We start from the raw sequence: 22,506 nt of genomic DNA on the forward strand, positions 1-22,506 counted from the left end.
AACAACCAGCTAAATACAGATACTGTTACTCTAGGAAGGGAAACTGAGGCACAAATTAATGGAACTGATTTGATTGTAGTCACTTATGTCATAGCCCAATCCTCTGGATCTTTGTTGAGCAGTGAAACTTTGATTTTCCTCAGACCATACTTTAAGTTTGGGGTGATGCTAGGAGCAGAATCCATTTCTCAGAAAGCCTTTTCTCTTTGGTGGATGGGTTCCCTGCTGGATTATGGAGCTAAACCAGCTCTCCTCAGTGTTTACACAGCCTCTACAGCTGAAGCAAGAAAGCTTGTACTTTGGAGTTTTTTGGTATGTGGGGAGGATGTGGAAGATGTGCTCTTCCTGCAGCACCCTCTGTGTCCCTGGATGAGGAGGAGCACAAAACCCCACCCTGAGAGTTGTTCTCTGAGGCAGGCCTGGAATCCTGGCTCTGACAATGATCCTGCAAGAGGTGTGGCTGCTGGGATTTGCTCTGGCTGGCTCTGGCTCTGTGTATCCCTGGTAGGGTTGGAAGACCTGTCTTACTGCTTGAAATTATCTCCTGACCATGTTCATTAATATGTTCTCTTAGCTTTTTGCAAGGCTATTGAATTGTTGGGGCATTTCAAGTGCTTTGTTGAAAGCAACTGAATACAGACAACCTTCTGGATGCTGGCAAAACTTTGCCAAATATAGGGAATCCACACAGCTCATGTGCATCCCTCCCATGGCCCTCCAGAGAAAGCCAGTCTTTTGAAGGCTCTCTTGTAAAAGCAGCTGTTGGGCAGAACAGAAAGCAGCTGCAGCCCCTTGTGAACTGGATTAAATTTTCTGCTGCTTGAAAAAATTCACCAAGGAAACAGAGAGAGACCAACAAATAGCAGAGTCTGGAGACAGACAGCACTGCTGGCTACCTGCATCACTGTTCTGCAAATTGCTAGCAGACTTCCAGGCAAAAAAAGGTTGTCACACATACTTGGCTAGATGACAGCCTGGGAGCCAGCCCAGCCTTTCATCTTGCCTGCCAAGAATCTCTCTCTTCTCTCTTTCCTTTTTTGGCCCCCTTAAGTTCTCTTCAAGGAATTTGTCAGTCCTGATGCCCTCCACAAAACAAGAAACCAAGCAAAGCTCAAAGCTTCTTCTGCTGAATCAACACAAAGGAAAGAGTTTGGCTTTGGCCAACTTTCCTTGTAATGTAATACAGAATGTTTTTGTGTAATTGTGTCCTGAACTCCCTTTCTAATCCTTTCTTGGGATTATAAAGCAGCTAATTTTAGGCTGCATCTCACTGATAATCTTTCTAGCCAAAAGGGAAAACAACTGTTACCCTCCCAGCAGAGATGGGTCCTCAGTGCTGGGAAGCCAGCAGAGATTGCAGGAGGGGCACTGTGAACAGCAGCCTGAGACAGGGATAGGTGATGGCCTCAGTCCCTTGGCCTGGCATTCTGCTGTCTCCCTTTGCTATTAGGGCTAGCTGCCTAGATCTAGTCTGGATTTCCCCTGCCTGACTTCAGGTGTTTATTTGTTGTGTCCCTTTAGGAGCCCATGCACCATGGTGATCTCTGTCTTACTGGAGAAGCAGCAGTTCCAGGGGGTAATTCAGGGTGACTGGTGCCAGTGGCCTGAACCCAAGTCTTGGATTTGTTCATGCCTCACCAAGCTGAGCAGGGAGCCAGGCCAGAGAGCTGTGCCCAGCACTCGCCTTCTTCCCCCCTCTGGCCCCCTGAGTCAGAGTGCCCCAGTGTCAGACAAGCCATGGCAGCCTGGAGGTAGGGGTGGCTGCAGCACAGATGTTTTGAGCAGGACATGACCAAGCCAGCCATGTTGTGGATTGTCTCAAACTGTCTTGTGGTCTGAACACAAAGCCTGTGGCTCATGACCTTACCTACATTTTAGCCCTGGCAATGCAGAGACCAGAAACCCAATTAAATGAACAAGCTTGAGGTCCCAGCAGGGGTTTGGTGGGGTCTGGGGGAGCTGGCAGGTTTGTCTTGCTGCTTGGCAGGATCTGTACTCGCATGCTGAGCTGCCAGTCACTGCAGGGACATTTTAGCAGTTTCTGACACTGCTCCACTAACCAGCCCTTCAGTCCCAGGCTGTCCCACCAGCACAGGAGGACAAGGGCCATGCTCAACCACAAGACCGGTTGCAAAAGTTAGCAGACCAGAGCCTTTCCCACCCTGAGTTGTTTCCAGGGGTTCTGGAGGTGTTCACCACTAGAAGGTGGTGAGAGACCATGTCCTTTCACCACCTTTCCATATCCCTGAAATACCAAAATGAGCCCTTTTCTTCTTCCTCTCCTTCCCTCAGAAAGGCAGATCTCTAACCTTGCCCCAGTGTAAATGCAGGCAGGGATCCCATCAGGTAATAAAGCAAGAAATAAACACATTTCTCTAATGCCCAATCAAAATAATTGAGACATATTGCTGGAGTAAGGCTTAAGGAGGACAGACCAAGAGAAGGTTCACAGATTGAGATATTTGTTTTTTTCACGAAGAGTACCACATATTGAAATCCATTCATACTGACACTGGAAGGAAATCTTACCCAAAACATGAATATTTGTGTGTAAGCAAGCTGCTTTGTGTGGTGCCTTATGAGAGGAGAAATCTCCGAAGTCCTGTGCTCTGCTCCTTCATATACTGCAGAATGAAAGTCCAGTGGATTTATTTCCCTTGGCAAAACAACCATTTCTAGTTGCAGATGAAGACTGAGGTAAGGGTTTGCAGGTATTTCTTAGTGCAGAGGAAAACTGCTCAGCATTATGGAAGTTTGTGTGGCTAGCCTCTCATGTGTGGTGTGCCTCATGCCTACACTCAATCCCTCACAGGGTGAGCAAGGCCATGGCTTTCTATCACTAGTCTGATGTTTCTCTAAATATTTTGCCCAGGTTTTTGGCTCTAAGACATCATGCAGATCTCAAATAATTTTTTTGATTTGTAGGGTTTGAAACAGAATGGCTTTATGAAAGCTAAACTGCAGTCTATTCTTAATGAAGTTTGAATTGGAAATTTGTCCCTCCCCTCTATTTTCCGTTTCCTTTTCCCCTCTTTGTTAGGTGATTACAATATAGAAAAGCATTCCCTGGCTTTCCATTCCCATCTTCCTTCCTGTCCAGATGAGCTGGAAAGGGGCAAAACCTCTGCCAGCCACCTTGACCCTGCAGTAAAGGCAGGGGTACTCTGTGCTTCCAGCATTTCAGGAGGTTTTGGAATGCAGAGAATAAACCTTTCTCTCCAGGCTGGGCTCAGCTGGGCCCCTCTCGAGCACTGATATAGGAGGGTGAGGGAGATCTGGGGTTTCCTTGTGGTCTTAAAGCCTAGGAAGTTGTTTCTCTTCTTCACAACATTTGCTTCTGGTTTCTGCACTGCACAAGCCTTTCCAGAGAAGCTGGATTATCCAGCAAACATGTTTGCAGTTTTTTGTTGAGGAAAATGTCTGTTCTCTAGCTACTGTGACCCTGCCTTGGCTGGTGCTCCAGCAGCTCTCTTCTCTTTGCCCTGAAAGGGCCTTGCAGAAGTACAAATGATCCTTCGTTGCCTGCACACAAAGAAAAACCTTTAGTTTTGCTGATATGCTGACATTCCCAAGAGAATAATTTGGGTTTGAAATAGGCTAAGGACAAATGCCCTGAAAAAATCTGTGATTGTAAATGTGGGGGAGAACAACTTATCATTAACTGACTGTTGTTAGGAAAGGAGCATGGCTAATAAAACCTGCAAAGTGGTTTTGACTTGACAAAGTACGTTTTGACTGAGTAAAAAGAGAAATGCAGTTGATGTTGATGTTTGTGAGACAAATTGTTGTCTGCAAAATATATACTTAAAATAAATACAAAATAAATTTGCAAAAATAAATATGCAATGTTACATAAAGGCAGCAGTACAGTTTGTGAATACCAGCCAAGGCATATTACACCAATAGGATATAATGGCCCCAGTCCAGTGTGGGGCCACAGGCAGCATATCCCATTATTCCATTGGTGTTAATGGATGCAGGAAATGGCTAGACTGAAAGGGGAAAAAAAGTATGGGGATCTTTGAAAGAAGGGCTCTTCCTTCAGGAAATGTTTGGATATTTGTTTTTTATGTTGTTCCTGTCCGTGCCATGGCTGTGAGTGTGTGTGAGAAGGCTTGTTTGTTAGTAGAGCTGGCCTGGGAACTATCAGTAATGGGAATTAGCTTGTACTTTGTTTGGGGGTTTATGCACATGCAGCTCTTTATAGTATATGTGACTTTGTGTATTTAAATAGAGGGGCAGACTTAATGCAGACCTAGGGAATGCAGAGAAGCTGGGAACTTAAATGTTCTGTTACACCTCCCCACCGCTTGAGAGAACTCTGCTGAAAAGTTGTTGACAAGGTCAAATAAAAGGGTCTGACAGGGGTATTCCTGCTGCTTCTTTATCAGCACTTACAATTAAGCTTGTTTAATTTGAGAGGAAGAAGCATTGGCGGGTTGATGTGACGGCACCCCCTGCTTCTCTGTTCCTGGGTTACTTGGCCCTGCTGCTCCCACCCTTAGAGAGCCAGCACTGTTCCTGAGCAGCAGGTTGGTGCTCTGGTGAGGGACACTGGTTACACATCCCTCACGGCATCAGCAGCTCTCATCCAGCAAGGCTTCTGCAGAGCTGACCTGACTCTTCACCTTTCAGTGGGGGCAAATGCTCTACAAAGTTCAAAAGCAGATAAGCTGCAGTCACATCCTGTGCCTGCACTGTGGAAATAATGAGGAAAATCCATGTGTTGGCTTTAAACCTGGTGCTGGCAGGAGCCAGGGCAGCAGGGCTGAGCAGAGCTTGGTCATTCTGCTCTGTGTGTTTGTGCAGAGCTGCTCCTGAGGCTCAGCTCCTCCAAGCCAGCCCAGCTGTCCCTGCTGAGCTCTGCAGGCAGCAGTGCCTGTCCACACAGCTCCTCCAGTGTGCTGCTGACCCATCAGACCTTCAAGCCAAGCCACTGCATAAGACACCAACCTGGTGACATATGTGACCAGAAAACTCAGTGGCTACTGGTTACTTAATAAATTGACACATAATTTACAGTTCTTCCATCTGCACAAGTGGCCATGACACCTTTTTGCCCTTAAGTATTGTATAACCTGTTCATTTTTGTAACTTCCTCTGTTGGTTTCCACTGGTGAGTGGTCTAAGGGTAGGTGAGCTGTCCCACACCTGATCAGCTGATCCCTCTGTGCCTTTAATGGAGCTCCCCAGCAGGGTGATGACTTGTTCCACTTTGGCAAACTTAGATGAACATGTGCAACAGGGCCCGGATGCATGCAAACCTGCTAGCCTTCACAGAAATGGGCATTTGGGAATCCCTGGCAGGTACAGAAGAGCTCACTTCAATTTCAGAGTGCAAAATTCACTGCGGAAATTGGCGGTGCCTGTAAGAGAAGGTGGAGTTGGTGGGAGACAGAATTTTGCTGAGCTGACAGGTGTCAGGATATTTAGGAGACCCTTGGTTTGTCTTACCTTTTGGCAGCTAGAACAGCTGCTGCATTGGCTATTAAGCTTGGTCTTTCCCAGGCTGAGCTAAGCTAGATGTGTAGAGCATCAGCTGTAGACCGAAGAGCAGAAGGGTTGGACAATTAAGTAGAGGAGGAACAAGGGGACCAGTGAGCAGGAGGAAGTGCTCTGCCAACCACAGGCTTTCCACAGACCACAGGCTGAGAAGCACAACTTCCTGAGCTATAAACTTGTCACCAGGGTGGACCAGTAACACAAGCATTCTGCAAGGTAGGGAGGACACTGGACAGCCAAGCCTGCCTCATGGGACACGTCCAGCTTCTCACATCGTTTCCATTATCCAATTTTTCTGTACATCCAAGAACCTTACAATGCAGGAAGCTCCCATGGCTTGCTTTACATTCTACTTCTTTCCCCCCTCTTTCTGCCTGTCAGACAACAAGAAAGTTGTTTATTTCCGACTATAGGGTCACAATTACCTGGGTGTGAGCCCTGAAGATCTCAAGAACTTCTCTTTCTACTATTGGGGTTTTTGTTGTTGGTTATCTTATTTCAGTTTGTTGGTTTGACTTTTGTAAGATCCCTTGGCTCTGTTATGAAAAAGCACTTATTAAAACCTGAATTTTCTGCAAGTCAGGGTTCATGTTTGGTGCACAAAATCAGCTTTTGTGCTATGGGTTTTTCAATGTATCACTTTGTTACCTTCCCATCTTCCTAATACTCTGTTTTATGATGAAACAACTCCAGAATTTCAAAAAGATGTTGGGGCTCTTCCTGCAGCTAGGTTGGGTTCAGGGTCTCACTTCCACCACCTGTTGAACGAAAGAAGAGCTCAGCAAGATGACCAAAGGCAGGTCCAGAGGGTAAATGAATCCTTCTCCTCCATCTCAGATTAATTTGATCTGAACTGATTAAGTGATCAAAGATGGGCTGGCTTATGTGTGTAAGTAGATGGTATCAAAAACTGGCCATTTCTAAGGTGGAAGCAAAATGAAGCTTGATGTCCTCTGGCTGTGGCATTGCATAATTTCCCTCACAGTGAACTGAAAGTAACAGCACATGAATTGACATGTGTCTGAACAAAGATTTTTAATAAGTCTGTGCAGTTTGGACACCAAGCTACCTCCATTCAATGTGTTCCTCAACACCAGTCTAATGAGAAGTGATACTAAACCAAAGAAACCATAGGCAGCTCTGTCTCTTGCCGTGGGTGAACTTGTACTTGCTGTCCATGTAGCTCCAATTATTCCTGTAGGGAAAGATGGTGACCATAGAAAAAAAAGGATACAGAGATCTGCCTGTATTGCCAGTGGCACAGAGACCTGCGGCTGAGTCCAGCTGGGTTGGTTGTGACACAGGATGTAAACCAGCCCCCTGAGCCTTCTGTCAGTCTCACCCATCTCCACGAAGCTCCATGCTCCCAACTGTCTCTTTTAAGCACAGGAATTAACAGCACTGCCTATCAATTTCCATCAGGACTGCTCTGTTGGCTTCAGCAGCTTCTATCTTTTCCTCCTGCTTCAAGTGCTCCTTATAACCACTGGGCTTGAAGGGTTTCCACACATCAGCTCCAGCCACAAGCTGGTTTATCCCAAATGGTATCCCTTCAGGTACCAGGTAGCTCTGGTGCAAAAAGTTGCTCTATCACCTGGCACATGGAGTTTGTGACTGTATTTCTCCCTCAGTATCAAGCCATCTCACACACATTTTAAGACCTGTGGTTCCTGCTCTGCTATAAATATAAATATTCCATTGTATCTCCCTCCTTGAGGACAGCACAGCAAACCCTTGCTCTTGCTCTTTCTTGATGTCTTCTCGTTTTCAGAGGGAGAAGCAAAAGCAATAAAACATTACAATAAAAGACTAGCTCCTAATTCTAAATCTGGTCTGCTTAAACAATACTAAGGCACTCTGTCATTACTTATCAGTGCACTACAGAGCATTTGATTAACAATTTAAGATTTAATTTTAAAAATACGTTATGTCTCTTCTCAGAGCAAATGTGCAGGAGTGAAGAATTAATCTGGCAGTCCCTGCTGCTGTTTCACACAATTGCTGTGTGTCCCAGCTGCCTCAGGGAAATTCAGAGTGACCAGCCACATATAGTCCAGCCAGGAAGCCCTTAGTGTCAGCAGGTTTGTGACAATATTTTTGAAACCCCTTGCAAAGTTATGCTCAGGCCTTTGCCTGCACAAAATTCAGTGGATTATATTCCCTTGCTGATCTGCTCACTTCTGGGAAATTGAACTGGCAAGTGTGGCTCCAGGTTTTTAAAGCAGTGAGTCATGGTGGTCATTACTGCAGTGTACAGTCACTGTGCAATAATTCAAACCACCATTGTCATTATTATTGCCTCACAACAAGCAACCTGATACCTTCTTCAAGCCTGGGGCAGGTGTGTGAATGTAATCACTGTGCAATTAATTAGCCTGTGCTGCCAATCAGTATGCAGCACACAGCTCCCTGCTTCCCAGCTGAATACAATTTAGCAGAACCACTGCAAGATTTAAATGTACTTTGCAGTAAGAACTCAAGAAAAGAAAAGAAAAGGAAAGCAGACAGCTCTAGGGACAGCTTTTCACCTTCACGTCACACCTACCAGAGTGAGCACCTGCCTCTATCAGCCAAAGGGTTTTGCAGGACTGTGGGACAAGAACAGAGTTTTGTGTTATTTTTGAAAACTGGGGCTTTAGCAATCATCTGATGCATGAATTCTGAGTGAGCAAGCTGGAAAGGCCAGCTGCTCACCATAGTGGCCCTAGAAATTCCTTCAACTGGCAGCACAACAAGAGCCCAGGAGCTGCCTGGGCTCCCTCCTCCCTGTGCAGCCACAGAGCTCCCACAGAGCCAGATTAAATTGCTGGATTAAGCATTCCCACAGCCCCATCCAAATCTTTGTGACAGCTGTGCCCAGGACAGAAGTCAAGTGTCGGTGCCATGACTGCGTCAACTGGCGTGTCATGGCTCAGAGCATTACAGCTGAGCAAGGCCCAGGGGTCATGCACTCCCCTTTCTTAGCCAGCACAGATCTGATTCAATAAAAGTGTGTGCTACTGCTCCAAACCCAGAATTTTAAGAGATTTGGACAATGCAATCCTCTTCTTTTGGGAATTTATCCATCATGTCTTATAACTCACTGACAGGAAACGTCTCACCAAACATTTGCCTGATTCCATATGATCCCCTTAATGACTCTTCCTGCCTCTCCTTTTGCCACAGTCTCCCCTTTCATTTATCTGTGCTTTCCTCCCTCTCTACAGGCACAAGAGCCTGCTTAGCTCCTTCCAGGCTGGTCTGGCTTTTGAGAGAATACCTCATCCCCGAGGGCCCACAAAATATTTGACTGCCTCTTCTGCCAAAAAAAAAAAAAAAAAAGCCTTATCCACTGCCCTAAATTTGCTGCACTGAAAGACTCCACACACTGAAATAATGAGATTTTCCATTAGGGCAAACACTTTTAGGCTCTCACTTTTTCATCTTGTATGTCTGAGTTTGGAATTATTTTCAATTTTCTATCCATTCTCCAAAATTCAGACCCTACATGCAGCCACATGTATTGGAAGGTCAGTTCTGTTATTTTTCCTCACCAGTTTGCCCTTGTTGCCAAACCCCAGCTGGTGCTGTGAGCAGGGCTCTCAGAGGTTGTGCCCTGGGAGGGAGCAGAGGATGGATGCTCTGCAGGGAGCTCTGTGCCAGGGTTGCTGTGTGCCTGATGCTCAGCAGGTCCAAGCTGGCTTGTGTCACTTTCCTGGCTTTGTTGATAACCCTCATTTCCCTGCAGGCAATGGGATTCCTGAGCACCAGTGCTTTGCTGGCCCCACCTTACACAATTAATGGCTGACAAATTTCCTCAGACGGGAGCTATGGCCCTACATGTCACCTTCTGGTGACACGGCAGGACATTATCAGCATTGACCTCCTTCTGATTGAGGTTTCACACATTGTTCAGATGTGATCAGGTTCATGTTTTTGTGACTAATTAGGGGAGTAATTTTTGTGTTATGGAACATTTCATTATATGTCAACTTTCCCTTCAATACATTACTTCTTTCCCACTACTGAGTATGAATATTGCCATCCAACACATGTTTTCCCTTCACATGGTTACAAGGCTTTTTTTTGGTTGTTTCTTCTGTAAAAAAACCCCCAAGAGATGACTCAGGGTAACTTCCAAAATCTGTATTCCACTGTTTTGCTCGATATGTTCAGATGATATTGATTAAAATCACAGGCTGTTAAATCGAAAAGAAATTCCCTCGCCTATGTGACAAGCTGGACTTTTATCACAAGCAGAGTTCCACTTATTTCAATCTGCTTTTTTTTAAAGCACAGTTCTCTCATTCCTACTGTCTTGACTATGATCTTAAAAAAGGATTGATTAAAATCAAGATTGTGTGAAATAATACCTTTACCTACAACCTGAATTATAAAGGCACCTGAATGTTCTGAGAAAGCTGTCTGTGAAGGGTTGAAAAAGAAAAAAACTACTAAAAATAAAATCTTTGTATTGCTTTTGGGATATGAAAGGCTATTTTTACAAACTGACTTTTGGGACAGACCTGCTGTGTCAGGTTAGGCCTTTGAAATGACTCTCTTTTAGTAGTTTAAGACTGACCTTATTTGAAATGTAGTACCTTAAGATCTGTATCTTTAAAAATAAAAGGAAAAGGAAAAATATTTGAAGTAAGACCAAATAAAAAGTGAGAGTCCTATTTTCACTTCTGACCTCTAAGCAGAAAATTAGAGCAGCAAAACGTTTTTTGTGTATGTTCTCTTACATTTTCTTTAAATGCAAAATCAATAAACGAAATGAATGACAGGCCTGTATCCCCATGGATCCATGGTCTTTTCCAGTAGAGCTCTTGTGACCGGACTTTTCAGCACAAGTGTTTCCACTGCCTGCAGAGCTAAGCACATGGATAAATTGACTTTGTCAAATCACCACCATGGCTTGAAGCCAGTATTTATCACCAGTCTGCCATTAGACTGCTGTGATGGTGGTCACAGGGGTCTTAGGATGAGGGAAGAGATGAGGATCTGACTCCATGTTTCAGAAGGCTTAATTTATTATTTTATTATATATATTATATTAAAACTATACTAAAAGAGTAGAAGAAAGGATTTCATCAGAAAGCAAAAGAAAGCTTCATAAAAAGCTATAAGAATAACTATAAGAATAGCTATAAGGATAGCAAAAGAAAGAATGAATAACAGAGGCTTCTGTCTTGGACAGAGAGTCTGAGCCAGCTGACTGTGATTGGCCATTAATTAGAAACAACCACATGAGACCAATCACAGATCCACCTGTGGCATTCCACAGCAGCAGATAATCAATGTTTACATTTTGTTCCTAAGGCCTCTCAGCTTCTCGGGAGAAAAAATCCTAAAGAAAGGATTTTTCACAAAATGTGTCTGTGACAGACTGCAGGGACTCCTCTGCTGCTTTTGAAGCCATGAAACATCTCTCAGACCCTTCAGCTGGAGGGTGGCACTCAGGGGACAGGCATGCTCAGCCCTCTGTGGCCCTGGCCACCCCTGTGCACCCCTTACCTGTGTCTGTGCATCCCTTATCTGTGTCTGTACTTCAGCAGCAATGATGGGTGAGCCAAGACCAGCAGAGCCCAGCACAGAGCACCCTGCCAGCCTGCTGGCCTGACAGCCTTGGTGCCTGGGGTGGTTTGGTGCCCCTCCAGGAGCATTCCTGATGTCTGAGTGCCCATGTCTGTGCTTGCACCTACAGTCCTCTCCCCCCAGGTTTCTGTTTGCAGCTCTGCTTACCGGGGACTCCCTTGCTGTGTTTCAGCCCTGTCAGAGATGCCAGTGAAGAGGGGAAGGAGATACATCTCTGTCAGGCCAGTGCTGTGCGAAATTGCCTCCAGCTTCCAGGGATCAGCATCCTTGACAAACTCATCAAGACCTGTCCTGTCTGGCTGCAGCTGAACATGAGCCAGGAAAGGGCTGGGGCGATCCTTGGCAAAGAAACAGCAGGGGTAAGTCCAAAGCAATTTCAGTTCAGACAGCCACATTTCCTGTCCTTAGTTAGGAGAGCAGTTCTTTTTTTTAATGTGGAAGCAAAAATATTCAGCAGGCTGCTCTCTGTTTCCATAACCATTTGACACTTTACCTCTCTCAACAGCACAAAACAGACATATTGGCTTTGGGAAAACAAGGAATATTATCTCTGGGTTTATTTGCTTACCATGTAGATTCATGGAGATGGCTTCCCATTCACCACCATACCTACCAGTTTGGTGACTTTCCTGATCTGGAGCAATGAAAAAAAAAATCTGTGAAGAAAAGGACCTTAGATTCAGGGAGCTGCTGGGAGTACTTTTTATTGCCACAATCGATATCTGGTTTGCATTAACTGAGTATTAGAGAATCACACACTTGTGCAAAGCTTAGAGCTTGCTTAAGGGAAACAGCTCTGTGCCAAAGGGAGCTGCTCCCCTTTCCTGAGAGGTCTGACAGGTGAGGCAAGTGGGCTGTAGATGTCCTGGCTGCCCTTTGAGAAGAGCAGGTGTAAATGACCTGAGCTGATGTCAGGGCACACCTGCTCTGAGGATGTTTGGACCTGTCCCTTGGCCAAGTCAGTCTATCCCAGGGCTAAATGCTGGCACAGCTGAGTGACACTCTCCAGTGGCATTCACCTGAGCAGCCTGGGCTGTGCAGTGCACCTCACCCTGAATCAGATTTCTCAATTAGATTGAGCAAGATCTTTGTTTTTCTGCTCTGTCTGTAAGAGGAGATGTGTGTGAGTGCCTGTGATGTAGCCATGCATGGCCCCAAGCCTCCTCTGGCATTATCCATTCCCTGCAGGCAGGGAGTTCCCCACCTCTGAGCGCCTTGGGGGAACATCCTGCCTCTGTTCCTCCTGCTCGCGCTGTCCTTGGGCACAGCCTTCAGCTGCAGTGGGAAGCAGGCAGGAGAAGGGGTGAGAGGTGGTGCATCAGAGGTGTCCCACAGCAAGGGCAGAACCTCCTGCCCTCCGGGAGCCCACCTGAAGCTGGGCAGTACCATTCCCACCTGTGGTGAAAATAGAAGGGACTGATTTCAATACTGGCCCTGACCCAGGGGAAGTACAGCACTCAGGGCTAAGTACAGCTCAGAAAATCCACCTCCTGCTTCTCTGAACAGCCAGAGCCCAATTTTAGCCTCTGGATCCATGGCAACCAGGCGTGCCGATCAGGAAAAAAGAAGTGATTCATTTCCAGGTTTCATTTCCCTGGTTGCTTAGATTAAATTTCAGATGGAGCACGATAAGATGGTGCTGTCTGGCAGTCATGGTTAGAGGGACAGCAGTGCCATGTGGGCGATAGGACCTGGGCAAGGTAGAGCCTCTCCCTGCAGGTGCCACCTGCCTGTAGTCACTTACTGCAGCAGAAGGTGGGGGCTGCCCTGCAGAAATCAGCCTGTTTGGGGCACACACCTCTGCATTTATTTGCATTTTCTCTGCCCTGATGGTCGACCTGAGACCCTGGGGCTCCATTTCTCCTGAGCTCAGAGGCCAAGATGACAGCACTGTGTGAAGTTGTGAAGCAGCCCCAAAGCTGTGTGTTCAGCATGGCTGCTTCAAAGTGACTGGAGATGCCCTCAGGACTGGGACTCATGCAGGCAAAGGTCCTGGCTTCTACACAAGCTTTTTTAAAATTCTTCTGCCCAAGAAATTAATGGTTTTTTGCTAGATTTCCATACATTACACTTGAATAATGATTTTATCAACTCATACTTCTCTTTCTAATATTAATATCCAGGCTAAATTAGCTTGATTTTTTAATTCAGTTTTTTAAAAATACCTTAACTCCTTTCTGCCTAAGCTTACTATCAAAGAACAGATGAGTGTGAAGATTATTTTGTCTTTGTATCTGCACCTTCAAGATACGAACTAAAAATATCCCTGACAATGAACTTTAATTAGAAACACACTTAGGATCTCATAGAATACAAAGAATGAGACATTTTTCCTTTTTCTTGGTGGAGCAGCTCTGTGGGAAAGGAGCTGTAGGGATGGTGGCCAGCGAGCTGGGCACAGACCCACTGAGGAGAGGCTGTGCAACCAGGGCTTGTCCAGCCAGGGGACACCTTCAGGGGACTTCACAGCAGCCCCTGGCACCTGCAGGGAGGTCATGGGGAAGATGAAGCCGGGCTGTGCTCAGCACTGCAGGGTGGGAGGACAAGAGGCAGCAGTGTACATTGACACCAGAGGGGTCCAGACTGGGTGCAGGGGAGCATTTTGTCCCTGTGAGGACAGTAAGTGGTGGGACAGGTTGCCAAGAGAGGCTGTGCAGTCTCCAGCTTCGGACATTCTCCAGACTGGTACAGACAAATCCCTGAGAAACTTGGTCTGGCCTCATGGCTTCACCCAGGGGATTGGAAAAGGGTCCTCATAGGATACCTGCCATGCTGAATGATCTTCTGGCCCCATAAAAAGCTCCTCTTATGCTCCTCTCATGGACACTCAAATCCTTACTGACTAAATGTACAAGTGACTCCCTTGCTTTAGACCTAGACTGGGACATTCTGGGGTGACTCATCTGTGATTTAGGGCACTGGTGTGAGGACCATCACTTAACAAATTGGGAGTGCAGTTTTAAATCTTCAGTTAGTGAGATAGTTTGCTTTAGGCATAAGTGGGACATCAGTGATGCATAGAAACTTTGTGAGTCCCTTGGCAGGTCTGAATTTCACTTAGATGAAATGTCCTTTTCTTCACTATTTTTTGTTGTATAAAGCATAGCTAAGTGGAATGAAGCTAAAATAAGGCTATTTAAAGGTGAATTGTACTGATAAAATCTACATTGCCAATGACCTAAAATAAAATTTAGAAGCTCATATAATGTAGCTGAGCTCTTGATTCTTTTCTCCTTTTTCAGATATTCTTAGTTAGGAAAGAGGGTAATGTGAGCAACATGGTCCTTGCAGTCCGCCTGCCAGTGCAGAACGAGGCTCCTGGTGTGCTGGAGTACAACATTAAAGAAGAAAAATCAAGTAAGCTCTTTGCATTTCCTGGTCTTGCTCTGGTTAAGGTACTGCGTCCTCTTGTGATCACCAATATTTATGTAATCTCACTTGCACTGAAAAGGTTCCTCTTGTGCCTGGCAGCAGATCTTGCTTTTATGATGTAGTTCAGTTAATATTTCCTGCAGCTGCTTTACCTCAGCTCCCCTGTGGTTCTGCACCTTCTGTTATCATTTACAGACTCACAACAGGGAAATAAAGCACCTCCAGATGAGGACGCCAGTGCTTTGATCAAGCGAGGGGAGCTGCCTTTCACCAGCTGGAAGTCTTGAGGAAAGTGGAAAGCATTGGCAGCTTAAGCTTGGTTAACTCACTGACTCTCTCTAGTCAAGCCACTGAATTTGGGGTCACCAGTCATCCGACATCTGCTATGCTGCCTTTTCCTGCACCTGGTCCAGTCCCACTGAACAACAAGTCACTCCTGAGCTGTTTTCAAAGCCAGCCAGGGAAGCAGGTGGCTGCTGGTGTCAGTGCCATTCCCAGCTGGATAGCCAAGTCTGCCATGAGCAAGTGAAAATTAACCCAGTTCAAAGTCAGCCACGTCTAATCCAGCCCTCTGTGTAAATGGATGTGTAAGGCACGTGATTTCCATTTTCAAAGGAATATTTGGAAACACCTGAGTTTTAGGATAGTCGTAGAAACACGCACTCGAAAGAGTTCATAAAAATAACTTCACACTATTTATTTATCTGAACACATTTAAATCCTCTGCCATTGAGCTTTGTCCCAAAGCCAGCTCTCCAGAGAAACTGTTTTATTCTTTGCTAAAACACTTGTGTTTCTGCAGATCAGTGTGCAATATCACTTTCCCCTTGTTCAAATGAACTTTTACAGTTGCTCAAATAATTTTTCCTTCTCCTATATTTCTTCACATACCTCTGTGTTGTAAACAGACTTTAAAGCCAGGGGTACAACTGAATCTCTTAAACTGTTCTAATCTCAAGGTCAGAGACCACAATCTGTCACAGCCCTGCTCCTGCACAGGGTGCAGCTCCCTGTCTGGCTGCTGCATCCCCTGGAAGCTTTCCTCTCCCCTGCCTGCTCCTGGGAGCACCCAGCTGGGGAGATGGTCAGTGTTCAGTGCGAGGGCAGGAGCAGCAAAGCTTTTGCCACAACTTCAGGTGTTCAATTAAGAATACAAGGGCAAGGGTTAGCTGCAGGGTAGAGAAATCTTTTCTTTATTTAGCTATTTGAACTTGACCTAGGACTTAGATTTTTCATGGTGGGGAATCGGTTTTTTGATGAGTCAAGATTTCCTTTGGATAAAAGTTTAAAAAAATCAAATTGTTTCATCCTAAAATATGTCATTTATAGAAATGTTACTTCTTCACTCATGTCCTGTGCCATAAAATTTGATTTATTTTAGGACAGGCAAAGTAAAATGTAGTACAAAAATGTCACTGAGCTAGCCTATCTAGAGAGATTTTGCTGCCATGCTTTTCCAGCTTGCTTGCATTTTCCAATCTATCACTACCTTAATGCAAAGGATGTACTGGGAGACAAGCTTCCTGGTAGAAGCAAGAATTAAATCAGTTTCCATCACTTTCATACAAGTTGCAAAGTAAGTGAAGGAGGGTAATTAAAATTCAGCTCTCATTCATAAAGCAGGAGAGCTGCCATCATATGCAACAATCCCAGCAGCCATGAGGCTCATGCATTCCTATGGTGGATATTCACATTATTTTTAGCTTGAGTTCTGTCAGGGTTGCGTGTCAGTTGGTAGAAAGCCTCTCAGTTCTCCATCCTGCGCTGTGTTGACAAGAACACACTGGGTACAGAAGTGGTCTCTCTTTTGCTTCCTTTCTCATTTAGGGTAAGTACCCCAGATTTTAAGTTTAAAAGAAATTGAATGAATTCTTGTTAATAAAGCCAAAGGACTGTATCTAGTACAAGGGGAGATGGTAAATCTTCTGTGTCACAGAGATTTGGTAATTAATTTGGTGATTAATTAATTCTCTAGCTTCAGCTGCATTACTACACTGCCTTCTAAAATTTTTTCCAGAAATAAAATTAAAAGATGTCTAAATGCTTTAAAAGAATTTAGAACCTGAGCTTCCTTGACAAGTAAGCTGGTATGTCTGGATTGCCTCAGATTAATGATGTGCCCTTCACTCATCCCTGGTATTCTGTAAGTGTCAGGGTAGGAGACCTCTGAGCACCCCCAGAGATATTCTCTTGCTGTGGAATGCAAGTAAGTTGGAAGTTGGGTGTTAGACTCCTGAAAATATGTAAAACACCCTAGCTGAATAGCCTGATGGCCACTGTGGACTGGCAGGGTTTGTTTTTCCAAACATCTGTTCTTTAACTTCAGCAAATCTCTTTCCTGTCTGGGTTGACACATGAGCAATGATGTGTGTGACGTGCTCCAGGGAGAGCTGCTTGTCCCTTTCTGAGAGCTGGCTCCTCCCACAGCCTTCGGAGAAGCAGGAACAAATCCTTCTCCTCACCTCACTTCAACTCAGACTCCACACAGTTGATGCATTCAGATGTAAACTGAAATCTGAATTTGTCTCGGCATACAGAGTTCTGATTTTATGGAGATTCTTCCTTCAGTTAAAATTCAAGTTGCAATCTAGCAAAATTCAAGTTGCAACCAGGTTACTATTTTGAATAATTTTGCCAGCTGCTTCTTGTCCTTGGCTGTTTGTAGAGCCATTCTTATTCCATCCTACTTTTCAGTCAGGATCTGAGGAGGCTTTCCCTGGTATCACAGAGGTTGTTGCCCAGCCCCTGAGTTCTGTAAAGAGATGGCCATTCATTGAAGTACAAAAAAGCCCTTCAGAATCTTCTTGGCATTGCACTGCCAAATAGGAGTGGTTCATTGTTTTACAATTTCTTTTCCTCATAGCAACTTTGTTTATATTTGGTGATTTAGAGAAGTATCATTTTCTGATGGGAACACTGTATTTAACTGTGATTTCTCTTTTTAAATGGAAATCCCCAAAGAACCCACTAGGTAAGAGAATAAAGAAATGAAACCTCTTTCCCTTTGGGTTTTTTTTTTTCGGGAAATTTTCACCTCTTCTATGAAGTAGCCCTTAGAGAGGACAGGAGAATGGACTTTAAAGTTTTTCTTCTGGTTCTTTTTGGTTGTAATTATTCCAGAGACAGGAAGGTTAAATCTCAGTGGTATCAGTAGCTGTAGAAGAGGCCAAACAGCTGATATCAGGTACCATGTGGTTCATCAGGAAGTTGAGAAGCCTGGCCAGTTTCAAAGCCTTGGATCTCCGTGGTTTTGCACTTGGCCTGAAGGATCCCTTACTTACTCAAAGCAGAGGAAATCTCCCAGACCTAAAGCTTGTTACAAGATTTCTACCATTTAGAGATGCAGTATTGGCATTTACCTCTCAATCTTTGCCAAAATCTTGACTACTTTGTGCACTTTCTGTTCTGAGAGTTGCCCCTTGCTTTTGCTTCATTCTGAGATGGAGCCCCAGCCTCACAAACTGAGCAGCCCTTCCTCAGCAGGCTCCTGCCTTTGGCTCTTCTCAGCAACCTGGTGACAACCTCAGGGCTTAATTCCCTCTCCTTTTCATGGATAAACCTTCAGAATTCATCTTGCTGACCTCAGCTCCATTGCAGCAGTATTAAAAAGGGAAGGATCAGAAATTTAAAGTACGTGTGCATTTCTGAAGTAGCCTATACTGAGAGTTTGGAAGAAGCATCTGGGTGCCACAGAGCATGTGGTGCAGGTAGTGACAGCAGCTTTACTTTCACAGAGAGTCATGAAGGCACCTGCCACAGGGGTAAAGTCCTTTAGAAGAGGATGCTCTATCACCATGAACTAAAGTTAACAGTTTCTTTTGTTCTGGAAATTTTGTGAATAGTATCTGAAGATAATTTGATTTCACAAAACACATAAATTGATCACATACTTCTCAGGAATCTTTTACATATCTTTGGTGTGGGATATATAGTAATTGTTTTCCAAGCTCTTCTGTACCAAGGAAAAAGGATGTGATTCCTTTCCAAGTAAGCAAAATGGCACTAAACAGAACTATCTGCAATTTCACAGAATAAAGAACATATTGCTCATATTAATAGATTTTTTTAAAATAATAACAATGACATTTATTTGCTAAGTCCACCTTGAACTCTTCAGGTTCATGTCATAAGGGCCTTGAGGCTGGTCTGATGCTGCCACAGCTGCCCATCTCCTGTAACCCTGCTCCTGCCTCCCCCCTTGCTGCAGGGGCTTGGCTCACCTGGAGGTGAATTCTGGAGGCAGTCCTCATGAGTCCATGCTGTGGAGCTGCTGCTCCTTATTTAAACTGTACCTGGGGGGGACAATCTGCCACCAGACACAACTGTTCAGAAGCATCTCTTACAACACATGGGGCCAAGGCTGGGTTGAGCCCCCCAAAATCAATGAGTGCACAGCTGAAGGAGGGGTTTGTAGTGAAACCTTGGCTTTAGTGTGGCTATTTCATTTATTAGAGGAAAATTATAGGACTTAATGTTCTCTGTGCTCTGACCCTCCAAGCTTCTCTGCAGATCAACTCTGAATAAGCTGGAAAGTAACAGAGGTCTTGAAATAACCTTAGCAAAATCAAACAGGAAAACCAAAATAAATTATCTCCAAGTTATACAAAAATGTCCAGAACATGATTAATACTTCATTTGAAGGATGAGACATGGTGCTGTCACCCTGGTTTTTTAAGATTTTCTAGGCCTTCTGATATGGACATTCTTGTGGTGAACTTTTCCAGACACTTTCTGTAAATAACTGATTGTTTTGTCTTCTTTTATGGAGGAGGAGAAAGTTGATGGACTGCTGGTTTGACCAGTGTCATTGGAGAGGTGTCCCTATCACCCTCCAATCCACTGTCACTTTTGGAAAACTATAAATGTTGGAGTCAGAGAATAAACTTCCTTTTTCTTCCTTCACCTGGAGAACCGTGGTGTGCTTGCATTCTTGCGTGTCCGATAGTGACACGGTGCCATTGGACACAGTAGCTCAATTTCTGGTTTATGGACAGCAGCTGTACTCCAGGCTATGTGGGATGAGCTTGTGCTAAGGACCCACAATATGCCTTGACAGAAAAGGTGTAGGCAATTACTGCACTCCAAAGCAGTTTAAGAGCAGTCACTGAGTGTTGCTACAAAACTGCAAGCCTGGTAGCAAAAAAGGATGTTGATAAAGAAATCCAATGTCTGCCCTGGTCACCTTATTTGACCTTTCTTAAAGTGAGACTGAGCTCAGGAAGTGCAGACTGGGGTCTGATATGAAATGTTTGAGACAGGAGGAATTTAGGAAAGGATTACAACTCGAGCAAAACGCACAGCAGCAGTTTAACCTGCCTGGGTAATTCTCTAACTGCTTCCACCTGCTTGCCATGAAAGTTTGTGAGGATCTGACCACTTTGTACATCCACCAGTGAACATCTGCCAGCAAACTCTATCAGCACAGAAAGAAGATTTACACCAGATACAGAGGAAGCAGGAAGGCAGGTCTTGCTGGGGAGTCCAAACAGAAATTTAGATGAGCAAAGGTGTTCCTTTCCATGTTGGATGTTAGGAAATGTGAAATCAACAGGAAAAGATTACTGAAGGGCTAAGATTTTACAATATACTTCCTTGCCTCAATCATCCCAAATAGGTGCAACCTAAAGATGTGAAAGCAAGCTCAATTCTTAAAGTCACTTCAGTCACTTCAACACTGCCATTCCTCCTTCCCAAGCACAGATGGGAAAAAAACTCCACAGCTGTTTATTATAGACTAATGCCATTTGCACAGATAAAAAGGACATGTGCAGTCATTCCGACTGTCCTGTAACAGTCACAGATGGAAATTAAACAACAGTGATCAGGCAGCAGCATGTTTACAGAGGGGCATTAGAGCAACAGGGGGATGGACATTGCTCCTCTTTGCAGGTTTAGCTCTAAGTGAAGCTGCTGAAAGCCCTGCTCTTTGCATCCCAGCCAGCCTGAGGTGAGGGCTGTGGGCACACCTGGCATGATGGCAGAGCTCAGGCATGAAGGAGACAAATTCCTGAGTGTGCCTGCATGGGTCAGTGTGTCCCAGTGCTGTGAGGACACACTCACAGGGCAGGGAGAGGAGGCAGATTGAGTAGGAACAGCTCAGTAGGTGCTCTCTGTTGGCTCAAGCACCTCCAGATGCTGGTAATAGACTGGCCTATTGCACTCCTCTGGCACCCCAGCTGACATGGCCAAATATGGTCATTTATGGCAGATTTCCCTGTTTAATTTTGTTAATGTTTATTTTAATCCATAATGCTGAGGCTGGATTAAGGAACTCGGGGACTAAAGTACTTGCTGCTAACATGTCACAGTATGGTCAGGTGGTGTTTTCCCACATGAACTACACTGTAATTCTGCACAAATGAGGTCATGGGAAAAAATAGGAGGATAGCTTGGTTACTGCAACCTACTCACGATTTAACTCCTTCAATGCAAGGGGCCAGTTGTGCAGATGAATTTTGTGATATGAATATTTTTGTGGAAGTGCTGACAGCCCTTGCAATAGCTTCCCCAGTTTTGCAAGTCCTTTTGCTAACACTCTGTCTCCTGGAATCAGGAAGTAGACTGAAGATAGGCAGATTTTTTTTTTTCCAGAAAGAAAAATAGCCATCATAAATGCAGAGAAAAACCTTTCAATTTTGGTAATACTCAGAATAACAGAATATATGGGGAAACAACCTATAAGAAGACAATCTGCCATTTAAAAAATAATTTTAATGGCATTTATTTTGGATCCCTTCTGAACAAGAATGAAGATGGAGATAGAAATCTGTGGTACAGACTGAGGCCAGAAAGTTGGGATCCTTCACTTCATAGCTAAAATGAATAAACTGGTGCATGTACTGGTATACCTGACCCTGACTTCCAAGATAAAGACATTTATTTGGGTAGCACTTGCAGATTTTCCTGGGAGGTTTTAAAGTTTGGGCTGGATGAAGCCTTGAGTGACTTGGCTTGACCTGGTTTTAGCAGGATTTTGGGCCAGAGGTCTCCTGCTGTCCCTGCCAGCCTGAGGGATCCCACAAGTGACACTGAGCCTGGCTGTGGGTGAGCTGAAGGGCAGACAGCAGTTCTCAGAAGGGATGTCTCAGTAGAGCACTTCCAATTCTCTAAGGTCCAGGTTCTTGAAGAAATACTGCTAAAATTCACAGAGGGATAATGGTGAAAAAATAAATAAAACAAATATTTTCTGTACTAGTGTGTCACCTGTGAACTCCCCAAAACCCATAACCTTCCTTTCTTCAGCTTCTTCTCCCTTTGTGCATAGGGAAAGACAGAATGTGCTCAGTTTATTTAATCAGTGCAGATTTGCAGTCAACTCCTATCAGGTACTTGAATGTACTTGAAAAGGCCCAGTAGTGCCCCCCAGGGGTAATTCTATGCCCCCAGGGATACTGGGGAGCTGAGCTTGCTGCAGGCTGAAATAGACTTCATCATGTGCCATTAATAACACTGCAGTGCTCCTGGACTGTTGTTGCACAGACATTGAGGGGAATTTTCAGCTGGCATGGGACAATCCAAGGAGAAAATGTACATTCCACCCTTCCCAAGTCAAACCTCTCAAAACAACTTCTGGCTCATCAGACTGCAGGCAAAAGGGCCCATCAGAAAATATATTTAGTTCCTTCTGTTATCACTATAATGATACCACAGCTCTTTTTAAAATGGCCACTTTAAACAAAGCAGTTGGCCTCCTTCAGTGGAAGACCTGCAGCATCCAATACCTGAAAGAAGATTTCTTAATTCTGTAAACTAAGGCCTGAAAGCAGGGTAGGACTATTTATAGCTTTGATTTCCTCTGAATAGATGAGAGGCTGAACCTGACATTACAGAGTGAAAAGATCAAGGTGGTGCTTTTTTGGATGTTTTGGGTTGTGTGTGGGTGTTTTTGATAACCCATTCTGGCATTCAGCGATACAGCGAAGAGAGGACTCGGCAGCCACCTCATGAACTGCCCTGCGAGTTTTTTACAAAAACTGCCCATGAACCAGTCAGGAAGGTCACTCAGCTTCTTCAAGTTCACTACAGAATATGACTTTACTGAATATATATTTATGT

General features: G+C 44.6%; 1 protein-coding gene across 1 annotated transcript in view; it reads left to right on the top strand.

Annotated features, from left to right (window-relative positions):
* The window catches only part of RIN3 (Ras and Rab interactor 3), a 65,780-nt gene that overhangs the window by 7,674 nt on the left and 35,600 nt on the right, over nt 1-22,506 (top strand). The window contains exons 2-3 of the mRNA XM_030949707.1: nt 11,252-11,438; nt 14,322-14,436. Of these exons, the coding sequence (XP_030805567.1) occupies nt 11,252-11,438; nt 14,322-14,436 (302 nt within the window). The remainder of the gene's footprint in view (nt 1-11,251; nt 11,439-14,321; nt 14,437-22,506) is intronic.

The sequence above is a fragment of the Camarhynchus parvulus genome, chromosome 5 (genome assembly GCF_901933205.1).
Source record: "Camarhynchus parvulus chromosome 5, STF_HiC, whole genome shotgun sequence".
NCBI classification, from domain to species: domain Eukaryota; kingdom Metazoa; phylum Chordata; class Aves; order Passeriformes; family Thraupidae; genus Camarhynchus; species Camarhynchus parvulus.